This window comes from Eucalyptus grandis, chromosome 3, assembly GCF_016545825.1.
Source record: "Eucalyptus grandis isolate ANBG69807.140 chromosome 3, ASM1654582v1, whole genome shotgun sequence".
NCBI classification, from domain to species: Eukaryota; Viridiplantae; Streptophyta; class Magnoliopsida; order Myrtales; family Myrtaceae; genus Eucalyptus; species Eucalyptus grandis.
Window position 1 is genome coordinate 12,971,465 of NC_052614.1, and position 27,156 is coordinate 12,998,620.

The window sequence follows — 27,156 nt, forward strand, 5'->3', positions numbered from 1 at the left end:
TGCTTATATTTACATTTACACGTATGTGTATTTACAGTACTGGAAGATATACACTGGGATGGGGGGAGCTGAAACTAGTGAACGACTTTATCAACTGACAAATGCCTCGAGCTGCTTGAACAGCAAAATGCTAGCAGCAGCAGAACGGTCCCAAAAAAAAATTGGTTGCTTCGATGTTGTTCCCATGTCACCGAGATATCAAACAAGATCGGTCGTATTTGTCCCTCGTAATTTCCCTTGCCTTCCTTTGTGTCAGTTCCTGCACTCGAATCAGGAGCAAAAACGAGAACCTCCAGAAAGGTTGCACAAATCCAGAATCCACTTAATGACTACCAGTCGCCAAGCCATTCAGGAGTATTGAGCTCATCCACATCTCTAGAAGGCGAAACATGAAAAACAGTCCGGTCCTCAATGTTATTACCAGAATGTTGCGTAATACGGGAGGTGATCTCATGAGGAACAGGAAAACGGTGGGCTGCAATCCCCTCCCAATCAATAGTGTCAAACCATAAATGACTTTTGACAGAGTTGGGACCTTGGCTTCCCAGTCGTGTATTCTCATCGACATCAAGTAACTGGGAAGAAGAAATTGTCAATCTTTTGATCACATTCATATTAGCCATGGTTTTGGAGAGGTAAGGAGAGGGGAGAGGGGCAAGAAGAGACGCAGGTAGCCAGGTATTTTGAAGAAAACCTTTCTGATGAGATCAACGGCTTATGGGCAAAAAGTCTCAGGAAAAGATATCTGGCCTTTCGCAATCTTTGCAAATGTGTCCAGCTCACTTTCTCTCCACGAACCAAAAGGCATTTCACCGTGCAGCATAAAATAGATCAAGACTCCCAAAGCCCACCTGCATGCATAACAACGTATATTCAGGATGCTGCAAAGGCAACTTCAAAGCAACATGGAACGAAAAAGTCGGTCTAGTCTGCACCTGCATTACTAAAGTAGACCTCAACTACATAAGAAACCTTGACCTCCGTCACCCACGCAATAAAATAAGGCATGAGCACTTCCAGAATTATCTTCTAAAGACATGTCCAATTTGTTGGAGAAAACTTCCTTACCTGTTTTGAAGTTGACAAAACGTTTCCTTCTATCAAAGTCTAAAGACCTCCAAACTCAAGATTTAAAGGACGTGTGGACCCCTCAAGTGCCTTAACTTTGCCTAAATGGACACTTAAGTGCCATAACTTACGAAAGATACACTTAAGTACCAAAATCGGAGCAAAAGGGATCACTTGAGTGCCAATCCAGCCAAAATCCGGCCAAAATGCATACGTGGCATTTTCCGGCAATTTTCGGCGACTTCTTTTACTGTTGTGGCAAATGTTTTAAAAAAAAAATTCCGACATGGATGACAAAAACGACGTCGTTTAGGTCATTGTGCAATGACCTAAACGTTGTTCCTCCCCATCCGCGTTGACTATCGATCTCAGGGCCTTCTCTCCGTCACCGTTCACGCCCAGAGCTAGTCATCGGTCACCGTCGTCAGTCGCCGCTGTTGGTCGCCATCGCCGCTCACCGCTCACCATCGTCGCTCGTCCAGTTCGGCCCCTTCTCCCCCTATGATGAAATTAGGGCTCCATTATTTAATTAGGGCTTGATTATTTAATTAGGGCTCACTCGATTATTTAATTAGGGCTGGTTGACCTAAACGCCGTTCCTCGCCGTCCGCGTTCACAGTAGATCACAGGCCCTTCTCTCCGTCACCGTTCACGCCCAGAGCTGGTCATCGGTCACCGTCGTCAGTCGTCGTTGTTGGTTGCCGTCGCTGCTCACCGCTCACCATCCTTGGTCGTCATCACCGCTCACCATCATCAGTCGTCCAGGTTTGGCCCCTTCTCCCCCTCCCCTGTGATGAAATTAGGGCTCCATTATTTAATTATGGCTCGATTATTTAATTAGGGCTTGCTCGATTATTTTATTACAGCTCTGATGGAATTTGTGTTGATACACTTCAACTGAAACTTGCTGACATTACACAAAGAGACCAGATTTCTCATTATTTTGGTGAATTTGTCTTTCAAGCCAATGTCAGAGTATGTTTTGATTGTTAGATCACTGTCTATACATCTCCTTAAGAGCATCCTAGTAAAGCAGGTGACCAATGCCATTCTGAGAAGAAAACTAAGTTCTTGAACCACCCTGCTTGTGAGAGTGTATATGGTATGTCCTTGAACCACCCTGTTTGTGAGGTTGTATAGGGTATGTCCTTGAACCACCCTGCTGTGATTGCTATATAGGGTATGTTTATCAATCCAAAACCCTGCTGTGATTGTTGTATAGGGTATGTTTATCAATCTAAAATCTTGAATGAGAACATAATCCTGCTGTGATTTCTCTTTGTTTTTCTTTAGCTTTAGCGACATAAAATGCTTCCAAGTTTAGTTGTTCTAATTTTAGTTTAAACTTTTAAAGAAATTTGTAGGAGTCAGTGGCTATGATTTGATTAAGTTGATGTCAGAGTATACTATGCTTTGATTTGCTTAAGTTGATGTACATTCTCTCACATCGCACGTTCAGTACAGTAGACAAAATTGCTTGGGCCGTGATTGTTGTGGGGACCTCTGTTTTTGGTTAATATTTTAAGGGAAGGGAAGGCAAATAATTAAAGTGCCGACCTCTTTTTTGGCTGTCATGTAGGGGGATATTGTCAGTGTGGGGAGCTCAATTTACTAAAGTCCATGAGAGTGTGGGGACTCCCATGTGCAATTGTCTAGTGGTCCCAAAAACTAATGATTCTTTTTCTTGTTCTTGGTGCAGTAATGGCGCATGACAAGGATTTTGTCGCTGTTATAGTTTGCTATGATGGGGAATTTGTGATTGGGGAGGATGAGTGGGAGTATGAGGGTGGAAATGAGGGCACCATCTTTGTGGATATAAAGAAGGCATCTTATATAGGATTTCTTAGAGATATAAATACTTATTTGCCTTGTAAAGTTCAGAAGCTGCTGTATTGTATTCCTGGGAAAGACTTAAGAGAGGGTTTGAGATGCTTAGAAGATGATAATGGTCTTAGGGATGTTCTATACCATTATCTTCATGGTAAAGAGGTAAAAATATTTGTTGAGTACAATGGTGAAAGTGAGGATGAAGATGATGATGGAGAGAGCGCCGGAGTAGGACAAGAAGGAGATGGTATTCAAGGTAGTACTAACGTTAGGGTCGAAGGAGGGCAGGATAGATATAATGGACATGAGAGAAGCGCAGATGCAGTTCACCAAAGTGATGATGACATAGGTGATGTCACAATCTCTGGATTAGATTGGGAAGTTGCTGAATCAACTAATGATGATGATGGAGGGTTGCCTGCTGAAAATTTTATAAGTGATGACAACGACGAGGAGCTTGTACAGTCAAGAATACAGCGAAGGGATTTTTTGACAGCTAAGTTTGCAGCTTTGCAAGTAGCCGATGAAGTTCCAAACAGACCCGAAGGCCCTACAGATGCTGGTGCTGCTGGCGGGGAGACTGACTATGAAGAAAGCGTCGAGAATGCTACTTCCCAGGATAAGCTTGAAGAAGATGAAGGACCTGTGCATAGAAGGAAAATGAAAAGTAAGTTTCCTTCTTATGATCCATCCGTTGCCTCTCCTACTTTGTCGGGAGGCATGAAATTTCATGATGCGAAACAATTTAGGGAAGATATACTAAAGATCTCCATTGCTGCACAAAGGAACATTGACTTCATTAGAAACACTAAGACCTTTGTAAGAGCTAGGTGTTCGCAGCAAAATTGTCCATGGACGATCTATGGCGCATTTGTTAGGAGAATTGGATCTTTCCAAATTAGAGCCTACCAAGAGGAACATACTTGTTCCATTAATTTTGAGAATAAAAGGGTAACAAGTGCATGGTTATCGAAACACTTCTTTGAATTGATTAAGCTGATGCCTCAGATGAATACTACTCAGTTTAGGATGTTGGTGAAGGAGCAGGTAGGCATCAATATATCCAGGAATCAATGTAAAAGATTGAAGCAAATGGTGATGAAGATACTCATTGGTTAGTACAGCAGTGAATATGGACAGTTGTGGGACTATGCTTGGGAGTGTAGGCTGCAAAATCCTGGAAGTAGAGTGTATATAGAGGTCGTGGAGAGACCACTTCCTGATATTGGGACGAAGTTCGATAAATTCTATGTTTGTTTCGATGCATGCAAACGAGGTTTTTTATCTGGTTGTAGACGGATTATAGGATTGGACGGGTATTTTTTGAAGGGCTTGTGCAAGAGAGAATTGCTAGCTGCAATTGGAAGAGATGCAACAACCAAATGTTTCCCCTGGCTTGGGCTGTTGTAAAGGTAGAGAACAAGGACAACTGGTCTTGGTTCCTCAAAAATTTGATGACTGATTTGGAGATAACAAATGGGGTAGGGTGGGCGTTCATGAGCGACCAACAAAAGGTAATGTTTGCTTTTTAAAAAATTTGGTCACTTGTTTGCTTTTTGATATCAACATGTCATTTGCTTACATTTTTAATATTTTCAATTATTGCAGGGACTTGTTCCAGCAATAGCTGAGCTGTTGCCTTAGGCTGAACATCGAATGTGTGCGTGGCACATATACGCAAATTGGGCAAAGACCTATAAAGGGGACAAGTTGCAGTCACAATTTTGGCAGCTAGCAAAGAGCACGAATATAGCTGACTTTAGAATAGCCAAAGAAGAGATGCTTCAATTGACAAAGGATGGTTATGATGCACTGTTCCAAACAGACCTGAAGCATTGGTGTAGGGCGTTCTTCAGCGAGGAATTCAAGTGCGATAACATTGATAACAACATCTGCGAAGCATTCAATGGGAGGATAATAGATGCCAGATGTAAACCAATTATCTCGATGCTTGAAGACATACGGGTTTTGGTCATGACTCGGCTACACAGACAAAGAGATGACAGGGCAAAATGGACTAAGCAATATGGTCCTAGGATTGCTAAGAAATTGGATGACAACCTTGCTGCAAGTAAGTATTGTCATCCCATTTGGAATGGGGATGAAGGATATGAGATAATGAAGGGTTCCGATAAGTATGTTGTCCATTTAGGTACGATGAAGTGTTCATGTAGAGCATGGCAACTTAGTGGAATTCCTTGTACACATGCCATATGTGCAATTCAATTGAAGGGCCACAACACAGAAGACTACCTTGATGATTGGTACAAGAAACCGAAATATCTTGCTTCGTATCAATTCATGTCGCAGCCAATTAGAAGTAGCAAGTTCTGGGAGCCAACAGATCACAAAGCACCTCAACCTTTGCCACTAAAGAAGAGAATGGGAAGACCAAAGAAAAAAAGAAAAATGACGGAAGGAGAGGACTCATGTCACCGTAGGATGAATAGGATGGGTGTACCGATAAAGTGCTCTTTTTGCCACATAGCAAGGCACAATATTAAGGGTTGTCAATTAAAGAAGCAGTAGGAACAATTGAGGCCAGCCGAAAGGCCTAGTGAAGGGACAGTTGGAGAAGGAAAAACAGAAAGGCGAAGTGAGTCGATTGTTCTTCAATCAACGACAATAAACCCAGTAAGTCATGACAATTGTGTTTACGTTGCTTTAGGGTTTGTTATGAATATGTACATAGATATAAGTGACATGTATGTAATGTTTTTGTCTTTGTCGGGTCATGGTGACACGTGAAGAATTGGCCGAAGCCCCTGCTATACCTGAAAATGAAGGGCCTGTTCAAAGAACCGAAGGTGGAAAACAGCCAGTTGCAGGATTGTCTAAAGCAACTGGAGGGCCGGTTAAGTCGACTATTCTTCAGCAGCAATAGAAAAAAAAAATACCCGGTCAGTTAAATGAGTTGAGTTCACTTTTCATTTATGTTCTAATATGGCCTGATGTTATATTTATGATGTCCTTTGCCTTTTTCTCAGGTTCAAAGAAGGCAAGCTAGAGCTCAGCTGCTAATAGAGGGCCTAACTAAAGGGCCACCACAAGATCCATCACCAAGGTCATCACAAAAGCCACTAGAAGGGTCATCACAAGGGCCACCACCAAAGCCTACCGAAGGTATCACTGAAGCTGAAGGCATAACTAGAAAAACAACTAGAAGAAAGCCAAATCAAGAGCCACCTATAAGAAGGCCATCTACAAGACGTATAGCTGAAGAATTGGCCAAAGAAGCCCCTTCTATAGCTGAACAGCCATAAGAGCCGAAAAAATCACATGCGAGAAGAAAAGGCAACCAATCACAAGTTCCTGAAAGTGATGCTCCCCTTCGAACAAGAGGGGCTCTTGGGAAGAGGCTAAAACAATATGGTTATGGCCTTTATACAGATGACCGTTCTGGAACAGTTATTTTTAATGTAAGTTTTATAGGCTGCATTTAATTTAATTTATAGTGCAAACTTTTGTTGATAATTGAGTTTTCTTTTTAAAGCCTGGGAGAAGTTCAGAGGTTCTTATCTCTCAAGGTCGAACTCAAGAATCAACGGCTGCGCCAACAAAGAAGACATTGCCTACACCAACAAGAAAGAAGAGTAAGAAGAACCCGGTTGCGGTCCATCCGAATCGGTTCACCTACAACGATTCTGCTCCTTCGAATCGGTTCGGCCTAGGACAATTGTGGCTCCATGAGACTCAACACATCCCAAGACAGTTGAAGAAGAAGTCTCACGTCCAGTTAGAAAAAGTGCAAGGATTATGAATCAAGTGCGAAGTCCATCAAAACGAGCACGAACATGAGGCATTGTGCATATTGATTGATGAAATGGGATGTGATATGGTTTGTGGGGCTGAGGAGTCAATTGTAAACATCTGTGGATGTTTGTTTTTCTTTTTTTTATAATAGTTTGTCATTGAGTTAGTTGAGTTTGTGAGACTTCATTTGTCATTGAGTTTGTGAGACAGATGTTCAAAATCAATGGAACAGTTGTTGCTTATCATTTTTCGCATGCATTTTTCTTTTTCTTTTTTTGATTTTGTTTTTTCTTTTACTTATTGCTACTTCTGGTGGTGGATATGTGGTGGTGACTGGGGTGCTCGTATGGCTGGTGGTGGCGGCCGGTGAAGCTTGGTGGTGGATATGTGGTGGTGATTGGGGTGCTCGTGTGGCTGGTGGCGGCGGCTGGTGAAGCCTAGTGGTGGATATGTGGTGGTGACTAGGGTGCTCGTGTGGCTGGTGGTGGCGGCTGGTGAAGCCTAGTGGTGGATATGTGGTGGGACTGGGGTGCTCGTGTGGCTGGTGGTGGCTGCTGGTGAAAAGCCTGGTGGTGGTGGGTTGGGTTGGAGATTTTTGCTGCACTTGGTGTAAGATGTATGTGCAATATGCATAGCTTGCACTAGGTAGTGCTGGTGCAAGTTGGTGTAAGACACCTTACACTTGCAACTTATGCAGCAACATACCACCAGCATAGTGGTGGCTGGTGGTGGCTCAAGTGGATGCTTGATGCCTGGTGGTGATGATGGCTGGAGATGGTGGCCAGTGGTGGCCAGTGGTGGTGGCCAGTGGTGGTGGCTGGTAGTAGCCGATGTGTACAAAAAAATGGCACTTAACTGATCACATTCTAAAAATCCTAGCACTTAAGTGTTCACTTTTAACAACAAGTGGCACTTAAGTGATCCTTTTAATAATAACTTGACACTTAAATGACTCTTTTTCTATCACGACTGGCACTTAAGTGATCACTAGATACAATTTATAGCACTTGAGTAATCACTCGTGTCTATTCTATGTATATGGTGGTTTGCAGCAAAATAGAGAAGCTGCTGGTTTACACATTTGCTGCTGGTTTGCATTCAATTCAAGTAAAATAGTCACCATAACACATCGACCTAGTATACATTCCATCATCACTGATTTATATTTGAGAATAAGCAAAAACTATCGAAATCATTCATTTATTCATTCAAAACAAGTACATTTCTCCACACATTTACAACTATGGCAGTCGGAGAAATTTCTTCTCATCTTCCAGTACTTTACATTTCATCATAAAGTAGGATAGACAAAGAAATAGCAACACAATAAACGCTTGGTAACACTTCCGTTCAATTTTCATTTTCGAAACTTCGTTCTTCAAATGGTTAACGTAAAGATGCTTGAGCTTGAGCTTGAGCTTGCATTGAGTCAACACCGTCCAAGTCGTCCACAAGCATAGATGGAGGTTGATGACATCCATCAAGTAGGTCCAATATCACCTCTATGGCTCGGTAAGAGAATTTCGCATCAACCCATTTGAAGTATTTGCATTTGGAGCCTTCTCTGTATTGGGCACATCCATAGAATCTTCTCCCGGAATTCGTTTGAGTTCATGATGTTCTTTTTGGACTTGGTAACCCACAAAAACATAAACACTCGCCTTCTCCTTCGCTTCGGCAAGAGAAATTTGAGCCGCTGTTGAAAGTCCTGCTCTCCATTTCCGATTTTCGGTGGTAGAATTTGGGGCAAATCGAATTAGGGTGCGGGATTAGGGCTCCAGCGCTTCAATGGCATTTTTTGCCCGATTTAGGGTTTTAGATTTAGGGTAAATGGGGAAGACGACGGCGTCTTCACTGATTTAAGGGCTCTATTTTGGGTGAACACCCGAAATGACGTCGTTTGGGGTGAATTCGAGCTGACTCAGCTCTCCGGCGAGACACATCGGCAAGAGATATTAATATTTTAATGCCACGTATGATTTCCGGCTAGCTTTGCCGGAGATGGCACTCAGGTGTCCCACTTTTCTTAAAATGTGGCACTTAAGTGTACCTTTCGTAAGTTATGGCACTTAAGTGTCCCTTTGGGTAAAGTTATGGCACTTTAAGTGTTCTTTTTGCCAGATTTAAAGTATGCCCTCATTGATAGTTTCTAGACCGACAAAGAAGTCTTATCCAGGATGCGAGTATATCTTTAAGGATTTGATTCGTTGGTTGAAGATTATCTCACGGCTAGAGATAGCATCTTGAGATCTTCTATTCGTATTGCAATTAATTTGAGTAATTTAGATTCATTGATTGGCGAAGTATACTTGAAAGGTTCTACTTATAGAAACCTAGATCCTAATTGTATGGACGAGCAGAATTGGTGGGCTATCTTCATTTTCCTTAAGTAACTCGAGATCTCCCTAATTGATTATATCCAACGGGTAGATTGGAAGAACTCCTTTGGAAGGTGCCAACAGTTATGAAGGCATAAAGGAGTATATAAGGAAGACGCTCTAGTTATTCGAGAGTGTGCAAGATAGATAAATTTCAAAGTCTAAAGCTCCTTATTTTTTGCTCGTTCATTTGTTGAGCGTAAATTTGTACTCAAAAGAGAGATTAGATACTTGTGAGACCTTGAGGAAGTGCAGTAGAGTCTCTACGATGTGGACTCAAAGACGTGAGACTGTAACATCTCTTTTGATTCTTAGTGAAATCCAGCCGATGGGCTGTCAGTGCGAAAGAGTGGATGTAGGCTTGGTCTAAGCCGAACCACTATAAAATATCGTGTTTCAATTCTCTTTCCCTTATCTCTTTACTCAATTCACAGTCTTATATATTAGATTACAAATCTTCTATTTCTTAAGTCTTTTGTTTTCATATAAGTTGAATTAAGTTGTTGAGTTTCATAAAACTTGTTTCTACACCTATTCACCCCCCCTCTAGGTGTTCTTACTAATACTATCAATTGGTATCAGAGCATGTATACTTATTTAATTGAAGTATTTTTACTTTAGAGTTAAAGATCAACGGCTAGTATATTAGGTCCAGGTTTGGTTGAAGGGCAAAGCAACACCAAACCGCCGTATTTCGATGGAAAGGAATACAGCATATGAAAAAACAAGATGAAAGCATTTCTAAGATCGAAAGATCCTCTCAAATGGGATGTGGTAGACAAAAGAATCATTTCTAAAGCTACAACAGTCTCAGAAAAGGGGAAAGAAGCTGTAGAGGCTAGCGATATGACTCAAAAAGAGATAACCAAGGGACAAGCTCTTGATGCAAAAGCAATCTACTCCTTATATTGTGCATTATCTCCTACTGAATATAACAGAATTTCTTCTTGTGAAACAGTTAAAGAAGTCCGGGATAGACTACACATAACATATGAATGAACAGATCAAGTGAAAGAAACCAAAATCAATATTCTGCTTGATCAATATGAAGTCTTCAAGATGAAGCTAGGAGAATCTATTACTAACATATTTAGCCATTTTACAGAAGTCGTAAATGGTCTTGAGTATCAAGGTCAACCAATTTCAAGACCCATGATGGTTAACAAATTGTTGCGTGGACTTTCCAAAGAGTGGAATCACGTAAAGACTTCAATAAGTTAAACACAAAGGATCATGCCACTCTCCGTTGACAAATTGGTTGGAACACTTCAGTCCTATGAAGTGGAGCAAATCAATGAAGAAGAAGATCCCAAAGGTAAGAAGTCTATTGCCTTAAAATCTAATGACGACTCTCATGTTACAGACTCTGAAGACGATATGGACGATGAAGAACTTGCTCTCATGATAATAAGGTTCAGGAAATTGAACAAAAAGGGAAGAAGATTCAATTGGAAGAAACAAAGCTCTCAAAGATTTCAAAACAAATCACTGAGGATGATGAATCTAATAAAGATGTGATTTGCGTTGAATGCAAGAAAAAGGGACACATCAGACCCAACTGTCCATTGGTGAAGAAAAAGAAAGAAAAAGCTAAGAAATACAGAAAGGCACTCAAAGTAGAAACTTGGAGTGATACTGAATGCAAAGAGAGTGATGATGTTATGCCAATATTTGTTTAATGGAAAAATCAGAATCAGACTCAAACTCCGAAATCAATACAGACTCAGATTCAGATAGTGAAATCGAGGTAAGTAATTTTAAATTCCTATTAAGGTCTCAAAATATATTGATGAATTGTGTCTTAATCTCAAAACCTCTCTCAAGAGGATTTCCGAGCTAAAAAGGGATAATTCTACACCAAGTAACAGGAAATTTTGTGGAAAGAAAAGTTTGAAAATCTAGATAAAATTTTTATGACTTTAAAAGAAAATACAGACTCACTTTCAAAAGAAAACACACTTTTGAAAACTGATATTTCAAGTATTTCAAAAGGTTTTCTATAGGATTTGAGAAATTGGAAAAGATTTTTTCGGTACAAAGACCTTACTTTGACAAATCGGGCGTGGGAATGACTTCTCTCAAACCAGTCCTCTAATTGATTTTCCAAAAGTAAATGAAAGAATCAAATAAAGACCTACAAAAGCCTTTTATAGAAATCATTTTCAAAAAGTCTTTGTAAAACCTGTTGATTGAAGTGCTCTTAGATGTTCTAAGTGTAACAACTCGAACACTTTGAAAAAGAATGTCATATGGTTTAGAGGCACATTAAAAGGATTGGGCAAAGATTATATATTACACTAACTCTACTAGACCCAAGAAAGTGTGGGTACCAAAGAAAGTTTGAGTTTCTTTTTTTATTGCGGATCATTATTAAGAAAAAGGTTAAATGGTATTTGGATAGTGTCTGTTCAAGGCATGTAACTGGAGATTCAAGTTGCTTTATTAAACTTAAGCAAGTAATTGGTGGAAAAGTCTCTTTTGGCAGAAATAGCAAGGGAAAAATTGTTGGATGTGGAACTTTAAAAATTGGAAGTCTCACAATCAACAACATCTCCTTAGTGGAAGGACTCAACTACAACTTGCTCAGCATCAACCAATTATGCGACACTAGATTCAAGATCAATTTTCAAGAAATAATATCTTCGGGAACTAGTGAAGATCTTTTACAATCCTTTACTGGGCGAAGACATGGGATATCTATCTTTTAGATATCAATCCAGAAAGATCTCAATGTCTAATTTCAATTCAAGATGAAGAAAATCTTTGGCATCGAAAGCTTGGCCATATCAACATGAAGCAAATTACTAAGATCTCTTCAAAGAAGCTTGTTCGTGGACTACCCAACCTGAAGTACCAAAAATCTGACTTATGCACACTATGTGTATTGGGGAAACATGTTAGAAATGTTGGAGGAAACTTCATTATCTGTTTTGAAGTTGACAAAACGTTTCCTTCCATCAAACTTTGAAGACCGCCAAACTCAAGATTTAAAATCTACCCTCATTGACAGTTCTTAGACCAACAAAGAAGTCTTATTCAGATGAGAGTATATCTTTAAGGATTTGATTCGATTGGTTGAAGATTATCTCACTGCTGGAGATAGCATCGTAAGATCCACTATTTGTATTGCAAATGATTCGAGTAATATGGATCTGGTGATTGGCAAAGTATACTTGGAAAGTTCTACTTATGGAAACCTATATCCTGATTGTATGGGCAAGCAGGATTGGTGGGCTATCTTCATTTTCCTTAAGTGACTCCAGATCTTCCTAATTGATTCTATCCAACGGGTAAATTGGAAGAACTCATTTGGAAGGTGCCAACAGTTATGAAGGCATGGAGGAGTATATAAGGAAGACGTTCTCGTTATTTGAGTGAGTGCGGGATAGAAGAATTTCAAAGTCTGAAGCTCATTGTTCTTTACTAGTTCATTTGTTGAGCGTAAACTTACATTCAAAAGAGTGTCTAGATACTTGTGAGACCTTGAGGAAGTGTAGTAAAGTCTCTACACTATGGAATCAAGGACATGCAACTGTAACATCTCTTTTGATTCATAGTGAAATCCAGTCGGTGGACTGTCAGTGAGTGAGAGTAGACGTAGACTTCGTTTAAGCCAAACCAATATAAACTCCGTGATATAATTCTCTTTCCCTTATCTCTTTACTTAATTCGCAGTCTTATATATTATTGCAAATCTTCTATATCTTAAGTCTTCGGTTTTCATAAAAGTCGAATTAAGTTGTTAAGTCTCGTAAAATTTGTTTTTACACATATTCACCCCCTCTAGGTGTTCGTACTAACACTATCAAGAAATTCTTTCAAACTAATAAGTCAAGTTTCCACTAATCGTGTGCTACAGCTCCTACATATGGATATCTTTGGACCAACTAGAACTCAAAGCATTGGTGGAAAGAGATATTACCTAGTAATAGTGGATGATTATTCACAATTTACTTAGGTCTACTTTTTGGCAAGTAAGTTTGAAACCTTCTCTCATTTTACTAAGTTTGTCGAGAAAGTACAGAATGAGAAAGGGTATGTTATTTCAAGCATACGAACAGACATGGAGGTGAGTTTGAAAATCAAGACTTTGCTAAATTTTGTGATGAATCTGGATTTCAGCATATGTTCTCCTCTCCATACACTCCCAAACAGAATGGAGTTGTGGAAATGAAGAATAGATCTTTGCAAGAAATGGCTAGAACTCTTTTAATTGAAAGCAATATTTCTTCTCGTTTTTTAGCTGAAGCAGTTTCTACAGCTTGTTATATTATTAACAGAATATTCTTAAGACCTATTCGAGAAAACCCCTATGAGTTGTTCAAAGGAAAAAGCCAATTGTTTCTTATTTTCGTGTATTTGATTACAAATGTTTTGTCTTGAAAAAGCAAATGATCGAATTGGTAAATTTGAAGAAAAATCGACGAATGAATCTTCCTTGGATATTCAACATCCAAAAAAGCTTACAGAGTATACAACAAGAAGACTCGATCAGTGGAAGAGTCAATGAATGTCAAATTTCAAGACTCTACAAAATCAATCGATCCAAACTCAACCTAAAGAATTTGAACCTACTCCGGACTCTACAAAGTCTACTTCCTGCAGCTCGGACTATAAAAGGATAACAATGAACGAATATTGAAGAATCAATCGAAGAAGAAGTTCAGCGGTCAATCGTCGACCAACCAGCAACTGGAAGCACAAGTCTAGTCATCCCAAAGAACTCATCATTGGTAATATTGATGAAAGAATCCATACAAGATCCAAAAAGCATGAAGAGTCTAGCGCCGTGGCTCTTATTTATGAAAAAGAACCCAAAAGTATAGAATAAGCTTTAATTGATGAAAGCTGGATTGAAGCTATACAACATTCGAAATCAATTGAAAACGGTCCTTTAATCCCACGAATTTTCTTCGAAACCAACTTCCATTTGATTTTTTTCTCGGTATCTAATTTTCTGGACGAATAAATTCAATTGAGGTCCAATTTGAAATCGGAAAAAGCCCAAACGACTTCCATTCACCGATTCACTTGCACCATGTCAAAAGTCTCTTCAAATCGGCCAATCTGAATTTCCGTTCATTTTCCGTATCGTCGACCCGGTTTTCCGTAAAAATCCCGAACGCACCGGAATTTCATCAAAAGGTGAGTTAACGTTCTCGAATGACTCATGACACGACGAACTTCAAATTTCTGAAATCAAATTCAAATTCGCAGTTATTTTCAATCAAACGCACTTTTAGTGTAACTTTACCTACCGGGTAGCTCTCAAGAATTTTTAGTGCAATTGACCCATGGTCGATTTTCTTCAAACCACAATGAACCCATTCGACACATTGAAAACTCTCGGTAGCTGTGAAAATCTCAAGATTTCAAATACGAACAAAGGGTACCCAAAACAGTAGAAAATCGGTTTAGTGTCGTTCGAAGAGAATTTTGCAATCGGTGGAATCACCCACACTTTGATCACTATCTCAGTCGAATCAACCTATCCCCCATCTCGATCGATTTTTAATTGTGTCGCAATGACCCTTGCAAACTAGCACGGTCGAGCGGTCGATTCCCGACCGAATCATCAAGTCTATTGCATTCAAAATCCCTTAACGGCTTCACCTGATAGGTCTCAGTTATCTCATGAATGGCCAACTCCGAGAAAAAAACTATAATCGTGCCGATGAAAAGCCCAACTTATCCAATTGAAATCATGACTGGAAAGGCAGGATATCACAGCAATAGAACTGTGCAAATTGTATATTTCCTCCCTTAACTACAGATCAAGAGAAATCTCTTCCTCATTCGAGTTCTGCAATCACCATCATAACTTAATTCATTGCCAATAGAACTAAATTTGCCAAAACATTTGCCTATAGCTTCATTAGATCAAGGTATCATTCTGCTATAAATTTTATCGGATGAAGTATGTAGTATTCAGATTTGAACTATCCTGCTCAATTTGATAGCTTTTTCTTTTTTGGTCGAATAACTTGATAGCTTGGAGACATCTTCCATTGTGCAATCACCATGCCACTGTGACCATTATGAACTTTTGAACAAATAAAACGACGTGGGACAAGCATACCAAATCCAAGACTAGGCAGCCCAGAGAGTCCCAGTGTCACATCAGGCACGAACACTGCGAGGTTCAGTTGAGTAACAGCAAGAGTAGAGTGCTATTGTTCGCAACAAGCATCAATAATATTCAAATAAAACCAAATCAAAAGAGGCTTCTTCACAAAATTCCGATTATCAGGCCAGATTGAGCATCTATTGAAGACCTAATATAAGTTAAGTATGTACCAATCGGCAGGGAAACCATGGCCTCTTCCCTGGACAACTTCTGGTGCTAAATAGTCCGTCATTCCACATATGGTAAATGCTCTCTCACCAGACAACTTCTTCCCAAATCTGAAGTCTACCACCTATGCGAAAATGCAATAAAATTCCAAAACCACTCCTTTAATGAAAGAACATGAGATTATCTTCAGCCGGTAATTTAAGAGCAAAATTTCCCCAGAAAAACTTGCTGACAACACTAACCTGTATATATCCTGATTGGTCCAGCATTAGAACATCAGGAGACACAGCTCTGTAGAGAACACCGTTCTGAAATTAGACAGAAAGTACAGTGAAAATGATATTTGACAACTTCAATAAACAAATTAGGATATGAAAGAAGTAAATAAAAATATAGAAGCTGGTGTTTTTAAAGAAACGGCCAACCTTGTGGAGCACTTCCAAGGCATTTACAATGGAGCGCAGAACCTTGCAGATGGATCATCTAGTGGTGTGTGTAGTATCGAAGCCAAAGGACACGCAAGACAGGTATTTAGCAGTATGCCAGCTTCTCTTCTATCAGCAAAAGTGCATAAAACTTGTGGCACACAAGCTGAAGGGCTTATATTCTTCATCAAATTCTTTTCCCTTAACACTCGTCCTTCCTTTCCAAGTTGTTTGACCTTCTGCTTCGAAAATCTTTTTAAACTAAGCAAACTTTCTGGAACAAGATAAAATTATCAGTTACTTTTAAGTTTACACAATGTCATTAATGAAAATTTTCAAGATCTCATATATTGGTCAATCTGGACAAAGTGGAAACCAACACTAAAGACATGGGCCATCTAGAGCCAAAGAGTGAAGTCGTGACATAATGTAGACAAACACACTAACCTGATTCATTTAGAAGTACAAGCCCAAGCTCACCGCAGTCAGTAGAGTACAAGCACTTCTTCCACTCCTACATAGATAAAAAAGAATAATCTAAGAAACAATTTCTATCAATTACTTAACTTTTTTAGGAGAGGAGCAATTTCCATACCAAGCTAGAGAGGTCAACTTTATCTAAGGCAGAAACATGGGTATTTTCAGTAGTGTCATTGATGAAGTCTGGAGTATGATCCCTTTCCCTGAATCATTGAATATCAACTGTCAGAAAAAGGAGTGAATTTTATCAGACAAATAAAGATATATATAAATTCAAATTGACAGTTTCTATCCCGTAGAAGTTATGCCCCTTTCATTTAATATGAATCAGTGAACTTCCAAAACAAGATATGACAGCCGAATATAATTTCACAACTCACTTCTGATAATCCTGAGATAGTTTTGCAAGAGGACCCACCACAGAGTCAAACTTTTCCTTCGCCAAAATGGCACATTTGACATCACCAATGGCAACTGCACTAACTGAACCAACTTCTTCACCAAGAAGCACCCATTCACCAAAATAACTTGCTTCATTCTTCTCCAATGATATCTTTGGACTGCTCTCTCGATTATCCTCATCCTCTACATAATCACATTTGAGACTGCAGATATTAGGACCCTTAATCATCTCAGGGTTGAGAGTGATCTTCACTAGTCCCTTCTGGACGATATATAGCCCGGATGGACCTTCATTCTACAAAAGAAGTTTAGCAGAGACATACGAAGAGAGCAGACACAGCCATGATGAACATAAGTCTGCAACAAAAGCAATCTTTACCATATCAAATATTGTTTGCCCATCAGAGAAGGAGACTTCAGAAAGAGAATCTGCAACATGACTAAGCTACAATATGGTTAACCTCGATAGAAGATCCACAGACCTAAGCAACTTCAATGATGACAGATTGGTAAATTCTGACATAAGAATCTCTCGAAAATCTTCTCTCTTCAGAGCCCACAGAGTTCCATTAGTGACGGCTCGAACAGATGCCTAGAGTGGCTTGTTATACCTGTGATGACAGAATTTTGTTAAGGACTTTTTGGACTAATTATCATTTGTGACTGATAGTTGACTTCCAACGGTCTGAGAACTTCAAGAAATCAAGTTAATATAATAAAAATATTATAAAACTAAAAGAAACAACAAAATTATATAATTTTACCAAACGCGGTTCTTTCTTGGGAGTAGAAATTTTGTGCAGTTACCAAGCGCGTTCTTATACTCATAAGTTTTTCCGGGAATAGAAAACAAAATACTATTTCTATTCAAAAATTATTCATCGGAATAAAAACGTTACTAAACGCGCCCTAAGCTACAAGAACAGCAACCAGCCCCGGACGCAGCCTTCATTTTTGGCTCTACTAAGTGTGCAATCACCTTCGACCAATAAATAAATAAAAAAACTATGCAATCGCCGGTGTGTGCCAAGACGCCTCAGGGAAGCTCACGGGAGGATTCGCTTGTCTAATTCGGGCTCAATCGCCTCTTCATGCGGAAGCCCTTGCGCTGCTTGAAGGCTTGCGCTTTATGAAAGATTGGAGAAGAGAGAACATGGGCAGAGAAGTCTCTGTGGAACTGGAGTCTGACGATTTTTCTTTAGTTCAGTCAGTCACGTGTGAAGACCAAACTCCTTGGGATGTTGGAAGTACTTGCCAAAGATTGTCGGGCCACGCTTTCTTGTATGACTTTTTATGTTTAGCCCACTGCTCTAGGTCCCAAAATAAAGCAGCGGATTAGATCGCTAAAGCAAGATATCACGGAGCTCTTCCTCAATGCTGGGTTTGCAGCGCGCGCGCGCCACGCCCCTTTTGGATGTTTTGTGTGTTGAAGCCCATTTGGATTGTTCCTTCACTTTATCTACTTAAATGAAATGGAAAATGCATTTTCGCCCCGAAAAAACCACCTTTGCCATCGCCTGACCTGCCATAGCGCCAACATCACCAGCGACTCGCCACCAATTCGTTGGAAAGGCGAGGATGCCAAACTGTGTTCTCCCGGCAACATTGCGGTGGGATGTAATTTTTCATTTTTTATAATTTGGTTCCGAAAATGAAGAGGAATGTCAATTGGGGCTATTACGCTAGTGCACGTATGAAAACAAGCTGACCGTCTCTCCCTCCGGCGACAACATCACGTAGACTTCGAGGAGAACGTAGAATGCAGACGAAGATAATACAATATAGATTTGACCTACGGATGACGTGGTAGATATAATCAACGAAATGTTGAAAACAGCGAAATGAAATTTAATATTAACCTAGAGACGCAAAGAAGTTCACAGATTAAGATTGAAGACCGAGAAGGCCACGGAAGCGCTTCCTAGAGCGGCGTGTTCCCAATGGGAATTCAGCTCCTCACTCGAGATCCTCCCGCAATCTGAAACTTCTCTTGTCTTATTGAAATGTCGGGATAGGGGGAGCAACCTCAAAGCATCTTCACGACCCACGATCCAAGAAGAAGATGAAAAGGATGAACACATCAGGTTCAGCGTCTACAGCTTGAGGCTGTCAATGAAAGGAACCGCATCAAGAAGCTTGCGGCTATAGAAGCGCTGCATAAATTCTTCAGAGCTGGAGAGGGTTTGGAAGATAGGGGGGAGCCCGGTGGCTGCGAGGAGCTGTGGAGAAGGTCCAACCGGAAGAGACGGGCTGGGATTGCAAAAGGTTGCTATGGACACCCTCTCCTTCTCTTTGTTCACCACCACTCCGTGATCGGGTGCTCTATACGTGCCATTGCTGTAAACCTCCATGATTTGGCCTAAATTCACGACGATGGTGCCGGGAACAGGCGGAACGTGACCCAGCGGTTGTCCTTTCTAAGGACCTGAAGGCCAGCGACGTTGCCGCACTCCGTCAACGGGGTGATCCCCGTGGCGTCGGCATGCGGCGTCATGCCTCTGCTCTCTCGGGTTCCGGGCACGCTGGGTAGTAAGTCATCCTGACCTGGCACGACCCTTCGCCGAAACTTTTCGCCAACAGGTCCAGTTCCTCTTCATGAATTCCCAACGCCATTCCAATATACTTCGCTACCACCTCTGCCAGTTTCCTCATATCTTCGCCGTATTTCTCCAGTGCCATCCTGATCGATCGATTAAGCATTCGCAATCAACATCTGCTTAATTCAGCTAACTAGAAATGCATAGACATAACGTAATCGAAAAGAATGGAAGCCGTATGACCTGAATTCGGGTGGATTTCGTGGCCATAGATCGAGATTTCTCGCATGCGGAGGATGGCATTTGAGGAAGATCATGTCGTTCAGTCCGCTTCTGCTCGTGGTAGGTCACGAAAAGCCTGCCCGTAACCTTGAGACTTCCGGGCCTCTCCGGGCTGACTTCGCTTCTCATGGTGGGGCAGTTCGAAGAAACCTCGCACGTTCTCCTTCGTCATCCTCATCCCTTCATCCGACACTCCATGGTTCACCAACTGCACATACAACCCCATTCACATGAGCAAAAAATTTGAGAAATCAAATGGAAGCTCTAAATAAAGGAACCCATCAATATCACATTCGGTAAAGATTTATGGAATGGCCCTTACGTAAGGATTATATTGCCCTTAATTGTTATGAAATAAAATATGCTCAGAACCGAACATGAGAGTTTCTTCTCGTCCAGCTCATCGCGAATATAAGGTTTTCATAACGCTATCCTTGAGCGATAAATGCCGACTGCATGTTTAACACGTGCAAGTCGGTTGGGAAGTGGTGTTTTCGGTGGCGCTACTAGGCGAACAATGCCCCTTCTTTGTATTTGTTACGTTTGCGCTCGATCGACATATCTTTTATTTTGCCCAAAAAACGAGTGCTACCCTTTTGATATCTATCGATCAAAGCTGAAAAAGTGACTAACCCTTTCTTTTATTTAAGACGCAATACAATAAATAAAAAAAAAAAAGATTTCTTCTATTTCTTCAATCAGTAACTATATTAACCTACATTTTAATAAAATTAGATTAAAAATTTTAAAAGATGAAATTTAAAAAAAAGGAACGGAAAAGCAAACCTTCCACCTGTGGCCACCGCTCCATCATTGGTGGGGTGGCCGTGATGGCCAGCAAGGTTGCCGGCACTTGCCGAACGAGAGAGGCGGTGACCCTATCCCGAGATCTGGGCAAGGGTCGCTATGGCCATTGCCACCACCCCACCGCGATGGGGTGGTGACTACAACGGAGGACCTATGATCGGGTATTTTACTTGTCCCACTAGTAAAATAAGTCCTTTAGTTTGAGAGAGATTATGCAGGAAAAAGAGCAGGTATTGCAACATCAATAGACAGAAGACTACATGTATTTAAGCTTATGATCAAGTCGAAACCGCACCAAGAAAAGACCCCATTCACGACAGGCGAGTCAAGGTTTCGGAGCTCGGTGGATCGGGAAGCAAGGTCCATCGGCTTCCCCGGTCGATGCGAGGCAAGTCACTGCAATGACTCGCGATGGTGATCAGCCACCACCATGTCATCACGGAGGTACCTCGGGGCGGAGCGTCCGGCGCTGCTGCCTCACCAGCTCCCGCACGCTCGGCACCGGCAGCGTGCAGGTTCAAGGTCACGCCCTTCCCCGCATCTTTGCCTCTTTCTCTGTTCCCTCTGCCGTCTGATCTCTTCCGCCTCAGTTCTTCACTCAACTATATAATGCCGATCGCCCACCAAACGAAAGGATAGTCAAATTTTTTAAGAGTATTCTACCGCGACTAGTCACAATTCGATGGGAAGAAATGTCGCAAAGTGCTGTTGTATAGAAGAAATGTCAGCAGCGTCTTCTCTTAGCTCTTCACTTAAGCATTTCGGCCAAGCACAGCAATGTTGATTTTGCGCGCCAACCTAGGAAACGAGGCATTGAATGTGGACTACAGTATGGAATTTGATTACAGGCGTTGTTTATTTATTTTTATGGGATGAATTGGCGCAAAGTACTGTTTTATAGAAGAAATGTCAGCAGCGTGTCCTCTTAGCTGTTGACTTTAGCGTTTCGGCCAAGCACAACAAGGTTGACTTTGAGCGCCAGCCTGGGAAACAAAGTGTACACTTTTTTTTTTTTAGGACATATACATTGAAAGTTCTAAAACTTATCATAAATTTAAAAAAATTTAGAAACTTATAAAAAGTGCAATCAAATCTTAAAATTTGTCAAATTTGTACAATCAAATCTTTCGGTTGACTCGGTCAATTTAGATTATCGAAAAATGCTGACGTGGTTTTTCTTAGTACTTTCTCTCTCATAAGTAACAATGAGGTAGATTAAATTCTAATTTATTTAACCGAAATATTAATAAAATAAAATAAGTATTTCAAAAGACAATATATATATATATGCTCTAGGCAAGGGCAGAGGCCCTTACGGCCATCGGCCTCATCGTCGACAAGGGCGGCAAAGGGCTCAACAAGGACCACCGGGGTCAGGGGCCTTGGCCGGGGCCCGTGACCCTCACCATCCGTAGGTGAGGGTCGTCAACTCTTGCGCAACTATGGTGGCCCTTGGCGAGGGCCGAGACCATTCCAAGGGCTAGCAATCCTTGCCAAGGGTTGGCAACCTTCATCGAGGCCACCATAGCTGGGCAAGGGCTTTAGATTTGGGTGAAAGGTTGCGACCCTCACCTATCAACCCTGGCCAAGGCTCCGACAACCCCGTTCGACCCTTGTCAAGCCCCCACCAGCCCTTTTCGACAACTAGGTGGCTAGCGGCAAGGGCCTCCGTCCTTGCCTTTACTCTTTTTGTGTTTTTTTAATATTTCCTATTTTATTAATTTAATCTTATGATTAAAAAATTAGAATTATATTCAAAACAACATCATTTTAGCCTAGTGTTACATGTCTTAGCCATGTCATTGCCACGTAGGAGAGGGAAATATTAAAAAAAAAAAAAAATACGTTAGCATTTTTTTGTTATTCTAATTAGACGAAATTAACGGAAATACTCAATTGCACTAATTTGTGAGTTTTAAAACTTAATTATATTTTTATAAGTTTTAGAACTCAATTACACTTTCATAACAAGTTTTAAGACTTTTAGTGAATATATCCTTTTTCGAATATATGTTTCAATGATCACATGGGTATTTGTCGGTTCTTCGTAACCGTTGACTTTCCTACAAACCACATGCGTTGGGTTCGAATCATGTACTTTTCTTTTCTTTGTAAAGAGACGTTACACCAATCACTCACCATACAGGTTATTTAAATCCAAGAAATATTTAATGCATTGCCACTAGGGTGTAAATGGTTCGTTTCGGTTCGATTTTTCAAAATTAAACCGAACCAAACCGAATCGGTAAAGAAATTTATTGAACCGAACCAAAATCCAATTCGAACCGAAACCAAACCGAACTGAAATCCCGATTTAGTTCGGTTTGATTCAATTCGGGTTTCGGTTTTTACTTTTATTTTGCTTTGTTTTTTTTTCCTTACATGCACCCCTTTTAATAAATTTTTATTTAAAAAATTAATTTTTAATTATTTTTAATTATTTTTATTCTCTTTCTTTTCTTTTTTTTTTTCTTTCTTTTTATTATTTTTCTTCTTCATTGGCTGGTCGCTAGACATGGTAGTAGGCGGCAACCAGCTTGTTGTGATCAAGCAAGGTCAAGCTCGCCCAATGCCGAGAGAGCTATGCAAGGCTCAAGCCCCCGCCTAGGCGGACGAATGCAGTGGGGCTCGAGTTCGGCGGCATCGGGCAAGCTTGGTCTTGCCGACCTATAACGAGGCTCCGGCTCACCTGCGGCGGTCACTAGTTGCCACCGTGGTTGGTGACCGGCCAATGAAGAAGGATAAAAAAAACGAAAAGGAAAAAAATCAAATCAAATCAAATCAAATCAAAAATAAATAAAAAACAATTTTAAAGAATAAAGAAAAACTTAAATGATTTTTTTATCCATTTGGTTTGGTTAACCGAATCGATAAAAACCAAATTAATTAAAAAATCGATTTTTTAAGGAAAATCGAACAAAAAAAAAACAAGCTTTTGGTTCGATTCGGTTTTCATTAGGTTTTAACAGCCCTAATTTTACCATAGTTGTGAGCCTATTTGACAATCCAGTTAACTATTGTAGATTGAGGGATAAGTTTCTCTTCTTCTTCTTTTTTTTATAGTTTGAAACAGATATCCATTTAGTTGCGCAATTTTTTTTTTCAATTTCTGAGACAAATATATAACCCAAAAATAGGTTAGGAACAAAAATAAGAAGTAGGAATTATGTAATTTTCTATTCTAAAAACAGAAATTAAAAAAAAAAAAAAATCTTCTTATCGCTCGCCCTTGCCACCGTCGGCCGCCCACTTGCCATATGCAAGCTCATCACCTACCGATGTCGCCCTAGAGGAGAGATATCTCGGAAGATATATTAAATTAATTTCTATTCAAGGAATAGAAATTTCATATCATAATCAAACATATATTTTTGTTTAGAAATTCCTCTAGAGAATAGAAATCAAAAAATATATTTCTAACTAGAAATAGGGCCTGGAATAAAATAGTTATCATTCGCGTCCTACAACAACCTCATTTGACAACTTAATTAGGATGGACTTACATGATTTGATTAAATTAAAATTTCATTTTGATTTTTGGGAAATTTCAAATAAGGACTTGAGTTCGAGGACGCCCCCTCTCCCTTTTTTCAATTGTAGCGGACACAAACCGGCGGGCTCTCTCTATTAGAATAATCAAAATCAAATCAAAATAACTTTTCATGTTCTATATTCCGAATATCTTATCTTATGAATTGACCAGATCAATTAACTTGCAATTAGAATGATTAGAATCAAATCATCTCCTACTCTAACGACATCATGTAGATTTCCAAGGAGAATGTGGAATGCAGACACAAAGATAATGTTGGTTGTTTGTTTGTAAAACAAACAAAATGTGATTTTCATTGTCTCACATAGGAAAGTTGGGAGGAGATATGTCATTTTATAAGTATGAGCTTTCTAGTCTGTTCAAAGAAAAGGTTGGAGTGTGGGACCCACAATACCAGCGTGCGGATGTGCGATTATTAATTAATAGGCGTGCTAAGCACGTTTGCGCAACTTGTATGATTTAATTAGCACCAATCATATTATTTTCATTTTATTTCAAATGGTTATTTTTTCCAATAGATAATACAATATAGATGCACAAGTCATGAAAACATCGATTTTTTATTTAATTAGCACTTTCGCCTCGTGTTAGACATAATGAACAAAAGTGGCTACATCGTAGTTGGAGGTAGCTATTTTGAAAAATGTTGAGTTCTCTGGCGTTCACACATGCACTTCTCATGAAATCAGCGAAATGAAAGTTAATGTAACATAGATATGCAAAGATGTTTACGATTAAGGCGAAGGCGGAAAAGGCCACCGAAATGCTTCCTAGAGCCGCGTCTTCCCGACGGAATTCAGCTCCTCACTCGAGATCCTCACCAAGCTGAAACTTCTACCGTCTTATTGAAATGCCGGGATAGGGAGAGCAACACAAAGCATCTTCACGACTCACGGTACAAGAAGAAGATGAAAAGGACGAACACATCGGTTCGGTGTCTACAGCTTGAGAGTGTCGATGAAAGGAACCGCATCATCAAGCTTGTGGCTTAAACCTTTGTAGGAATTCTCCCGAGTTCGAGAGGGTTTTGGTAGATAGGGGGAGTCCGGTGGCTGCGAGGAGCTGGGAGAAGGTCCGGCCAGACAGACGGGCTGGGATAGCAAAAGGTTGCTATGGACACCCTCTCCTTCTCTTTGTTCACCAGCGTCGTGATCCGGCGCTCTGTACGTGGCATTGCTGTAAACCTCCATGATTTGACCTAAATTCACGACGATGCCGCCGAGGCAGGTGGAACCGTGACCCGGCGGTTGTCCTTGCTAAGGACACAAGGCCGAGATGTCGCCACACTCCGTCAACGGGGTGATCCCGAGATGTCGGCATGTGGCAACGACCTGTGCTCTCTCGGGTTACGGGCATCTTTGGGTAGTAATTCATCCGACCTCGTATTTCCCTTCTCCGAAACTTTTCGTCAACGGATCAATTCGCCTTCATGAATCCCCAACGCCATTCCAATATACTTCACTACTTCCTTACCACTTCCTCATATCTTCGATGTATTTCTCCGGTGCTATCTGATCGACTAAGCATTCACAATTAACATTTGTTTAATTTAGCCACCTCGAAGTGCACAAACATGACATAAACGGAAAGGATGGAAACCGAATGACCTGAATTCCGGGGGGATTTTTGGCCACAGATCGAGATTTCTCGCATGAGCGGGATGGCATTTGAGGAAGATCGCGTCGTTCCACTGCAGCTTCCGGTCGTGAGAGGTGACGAAAGCACGTAACCTTCGAGACTTCGGGTTTTGGGCTGACTTTTGCTTCTCGTGGTGGGGCAGATCGAAGAACCCTTGCACGTTCTCCTTCATCATCCTCATCCCTTCATCCAACACTCCATGGTTCATTAACTGCACATTCACCATGTCAAATTTTGTATGGCTACAACCGACTATTTTAATAGCTTAAGCTGTTAAATAAAAAGGTGATTTAATATTCAATTATTCCAATGCACCGCAAATCACAATCTTATGCTTTTCCAAATTAAACCCCATTCCCATGGAGATACTATCGTGATCCTTCTATTTTCAATGACAATGGTTCGTATCGTACAAAAATCTGAGAAACTAGAAAAAATTCTCTGTTCAAAGACCTTATTTTAATAAATCTGGTTTGGGAATGATTGCTGAAACCATTCCTTTAATTGATTTTCTGAGGTGAAGGAAAGAATCAAACAAAGACCCACAAAGAGATGCTTACAAAAATCATTTTAAAATAATCTTTGTAAAACCGGTAGGTCATGAATGCTCTCATATGCTCAAAATGCAACCGGTGCGGATCATTTGAAAAAGAATGTCCTATGATTTGGAAACTGTTAAAAAGGTATGGGCAAAAACCGCATACCATACTAACACTAATGGACCCAAGAAAATATGGGTACCAAGAAGGTTTGAGTTTCTTTTTAAATGCGAGGTCACTATCAAGAAAAAGGTAAAATGGTATATGGATAGTGGATGCTCAAGACACATGACGGGAGACTGAAATTACTTCATAAAGCTTGTTCGAGTAAATGGTAGAAAAGTCTCTTTTGGAGGAAACGACAAAGGAAAAATTGTGGGATTTGGAGCGTAAATATTGGAAATCTCAAAATCAGCAATGTTTCCTTAGTGGAAGGAGCTCAATTACAATTTGCTCGGTATTAGTCGGTATGTGATCTTTGGTTTCAAAATCAACTTTCAAGAGGGAATATGTTATGGAATTAGTAAAGATTCTACTCAGTCATTCATGGGTCGAAGACATGGAAATATCTACCTCTTGGATGTAAAACCAGATGAATCACAATGTCTAATCTCAATCCAAGACGAAGCAAACTTATGGCACGAGAAAGCTTGGGCACGTCAATATGAAGCAAATAGCCAAAATCTCAGCAAAGAAGCTTGTTGTGGTCTGCAATTTATCATATCAAAAGTCTGATCTATGTACACCATGTATATTGGGAAAACAGGTAAAAATTCCTTTAAACCAATAAATCAAGTTTCCACTAACCGTGTCTGCAGACTTACGCATATGGATCTTTTTGGACCAACTTGAACGCAAAAGCATTGGAGGTAAAAATACTGCATGGTAATTGTGGATGATTACTCACGATTCACTTGGGTATATTTCTTGGCAAGTCTGAAACCTTCTCTTACTTTGAAAAGTTTGCTAAAAAGGTTCAAAATGAAAAATGGTATGTTATCTCGAGTATAAGAACGGATCTGGAGGTGAATTTGAAAATCATGATTTTACAAAATTTTTGTGATGAATCTGGATTTCAGCATATGTTCTCCTCTCCATACACTCCCAAACAGAATGGAGTTGTGGAAATGAAGAATAGATCTTTGCAAGAAATGGCTAGAACTCTTTTAATT

The 27,156-nt window shown here is 40.3% G+C and overlaps 1 protein-coding gene and 1 pseudogene across 1 annotated transcript; both read right to left on the bottom strand.

Annotated features, from left to right (window-relative positions):
• Positions 1 to 329: 329 nt before the first annotated feature.
• LOC104439069 lies at positions 330 to 18,979 on the bottom strand (annotated as a pseudogene).
• A 5,766-nt stretch (positions 18,980 to 24,745) lies between these two features.
• LOC120291650 lies at positions 24,746 to 25,671 on the bottom strand. The gene is made up of 2 exons (XM_039309317.1): positions 25,381 to 25,671; positions 24,746 to 25,063 (listed from the first exon to the last, which is right to left on the bottom strand). The coding sequence occupies exons 1-2, from the start codon at positions 25,669 to 25,671 to the stop codon at positions 24,746 to 24,748; spliced, it is 609 nt and encodes a 202-aa protein (XP_039165251.1).
• Positions 25,672 to 27,156: the final 1,485 nt, after the last annotated feature.

Bases quoted from the DNA above. Each gene is read 5' to 3' on its own strand.
- LOC120291650 (XM_039309317.1), bottom strand. From the start codon at position 25,671: ATGGTGAATGTGCAGTTAATGAACCATGGAGTGTTGGATGAAGGGATG. The intron at 25,064-25,380 runs GTTTGTGCACTT...TTGTGTCCTTAG, and splicing joins ATCCTTTCCGTTTATGTCAT to CAAGGACAACCGCCGGGTCA.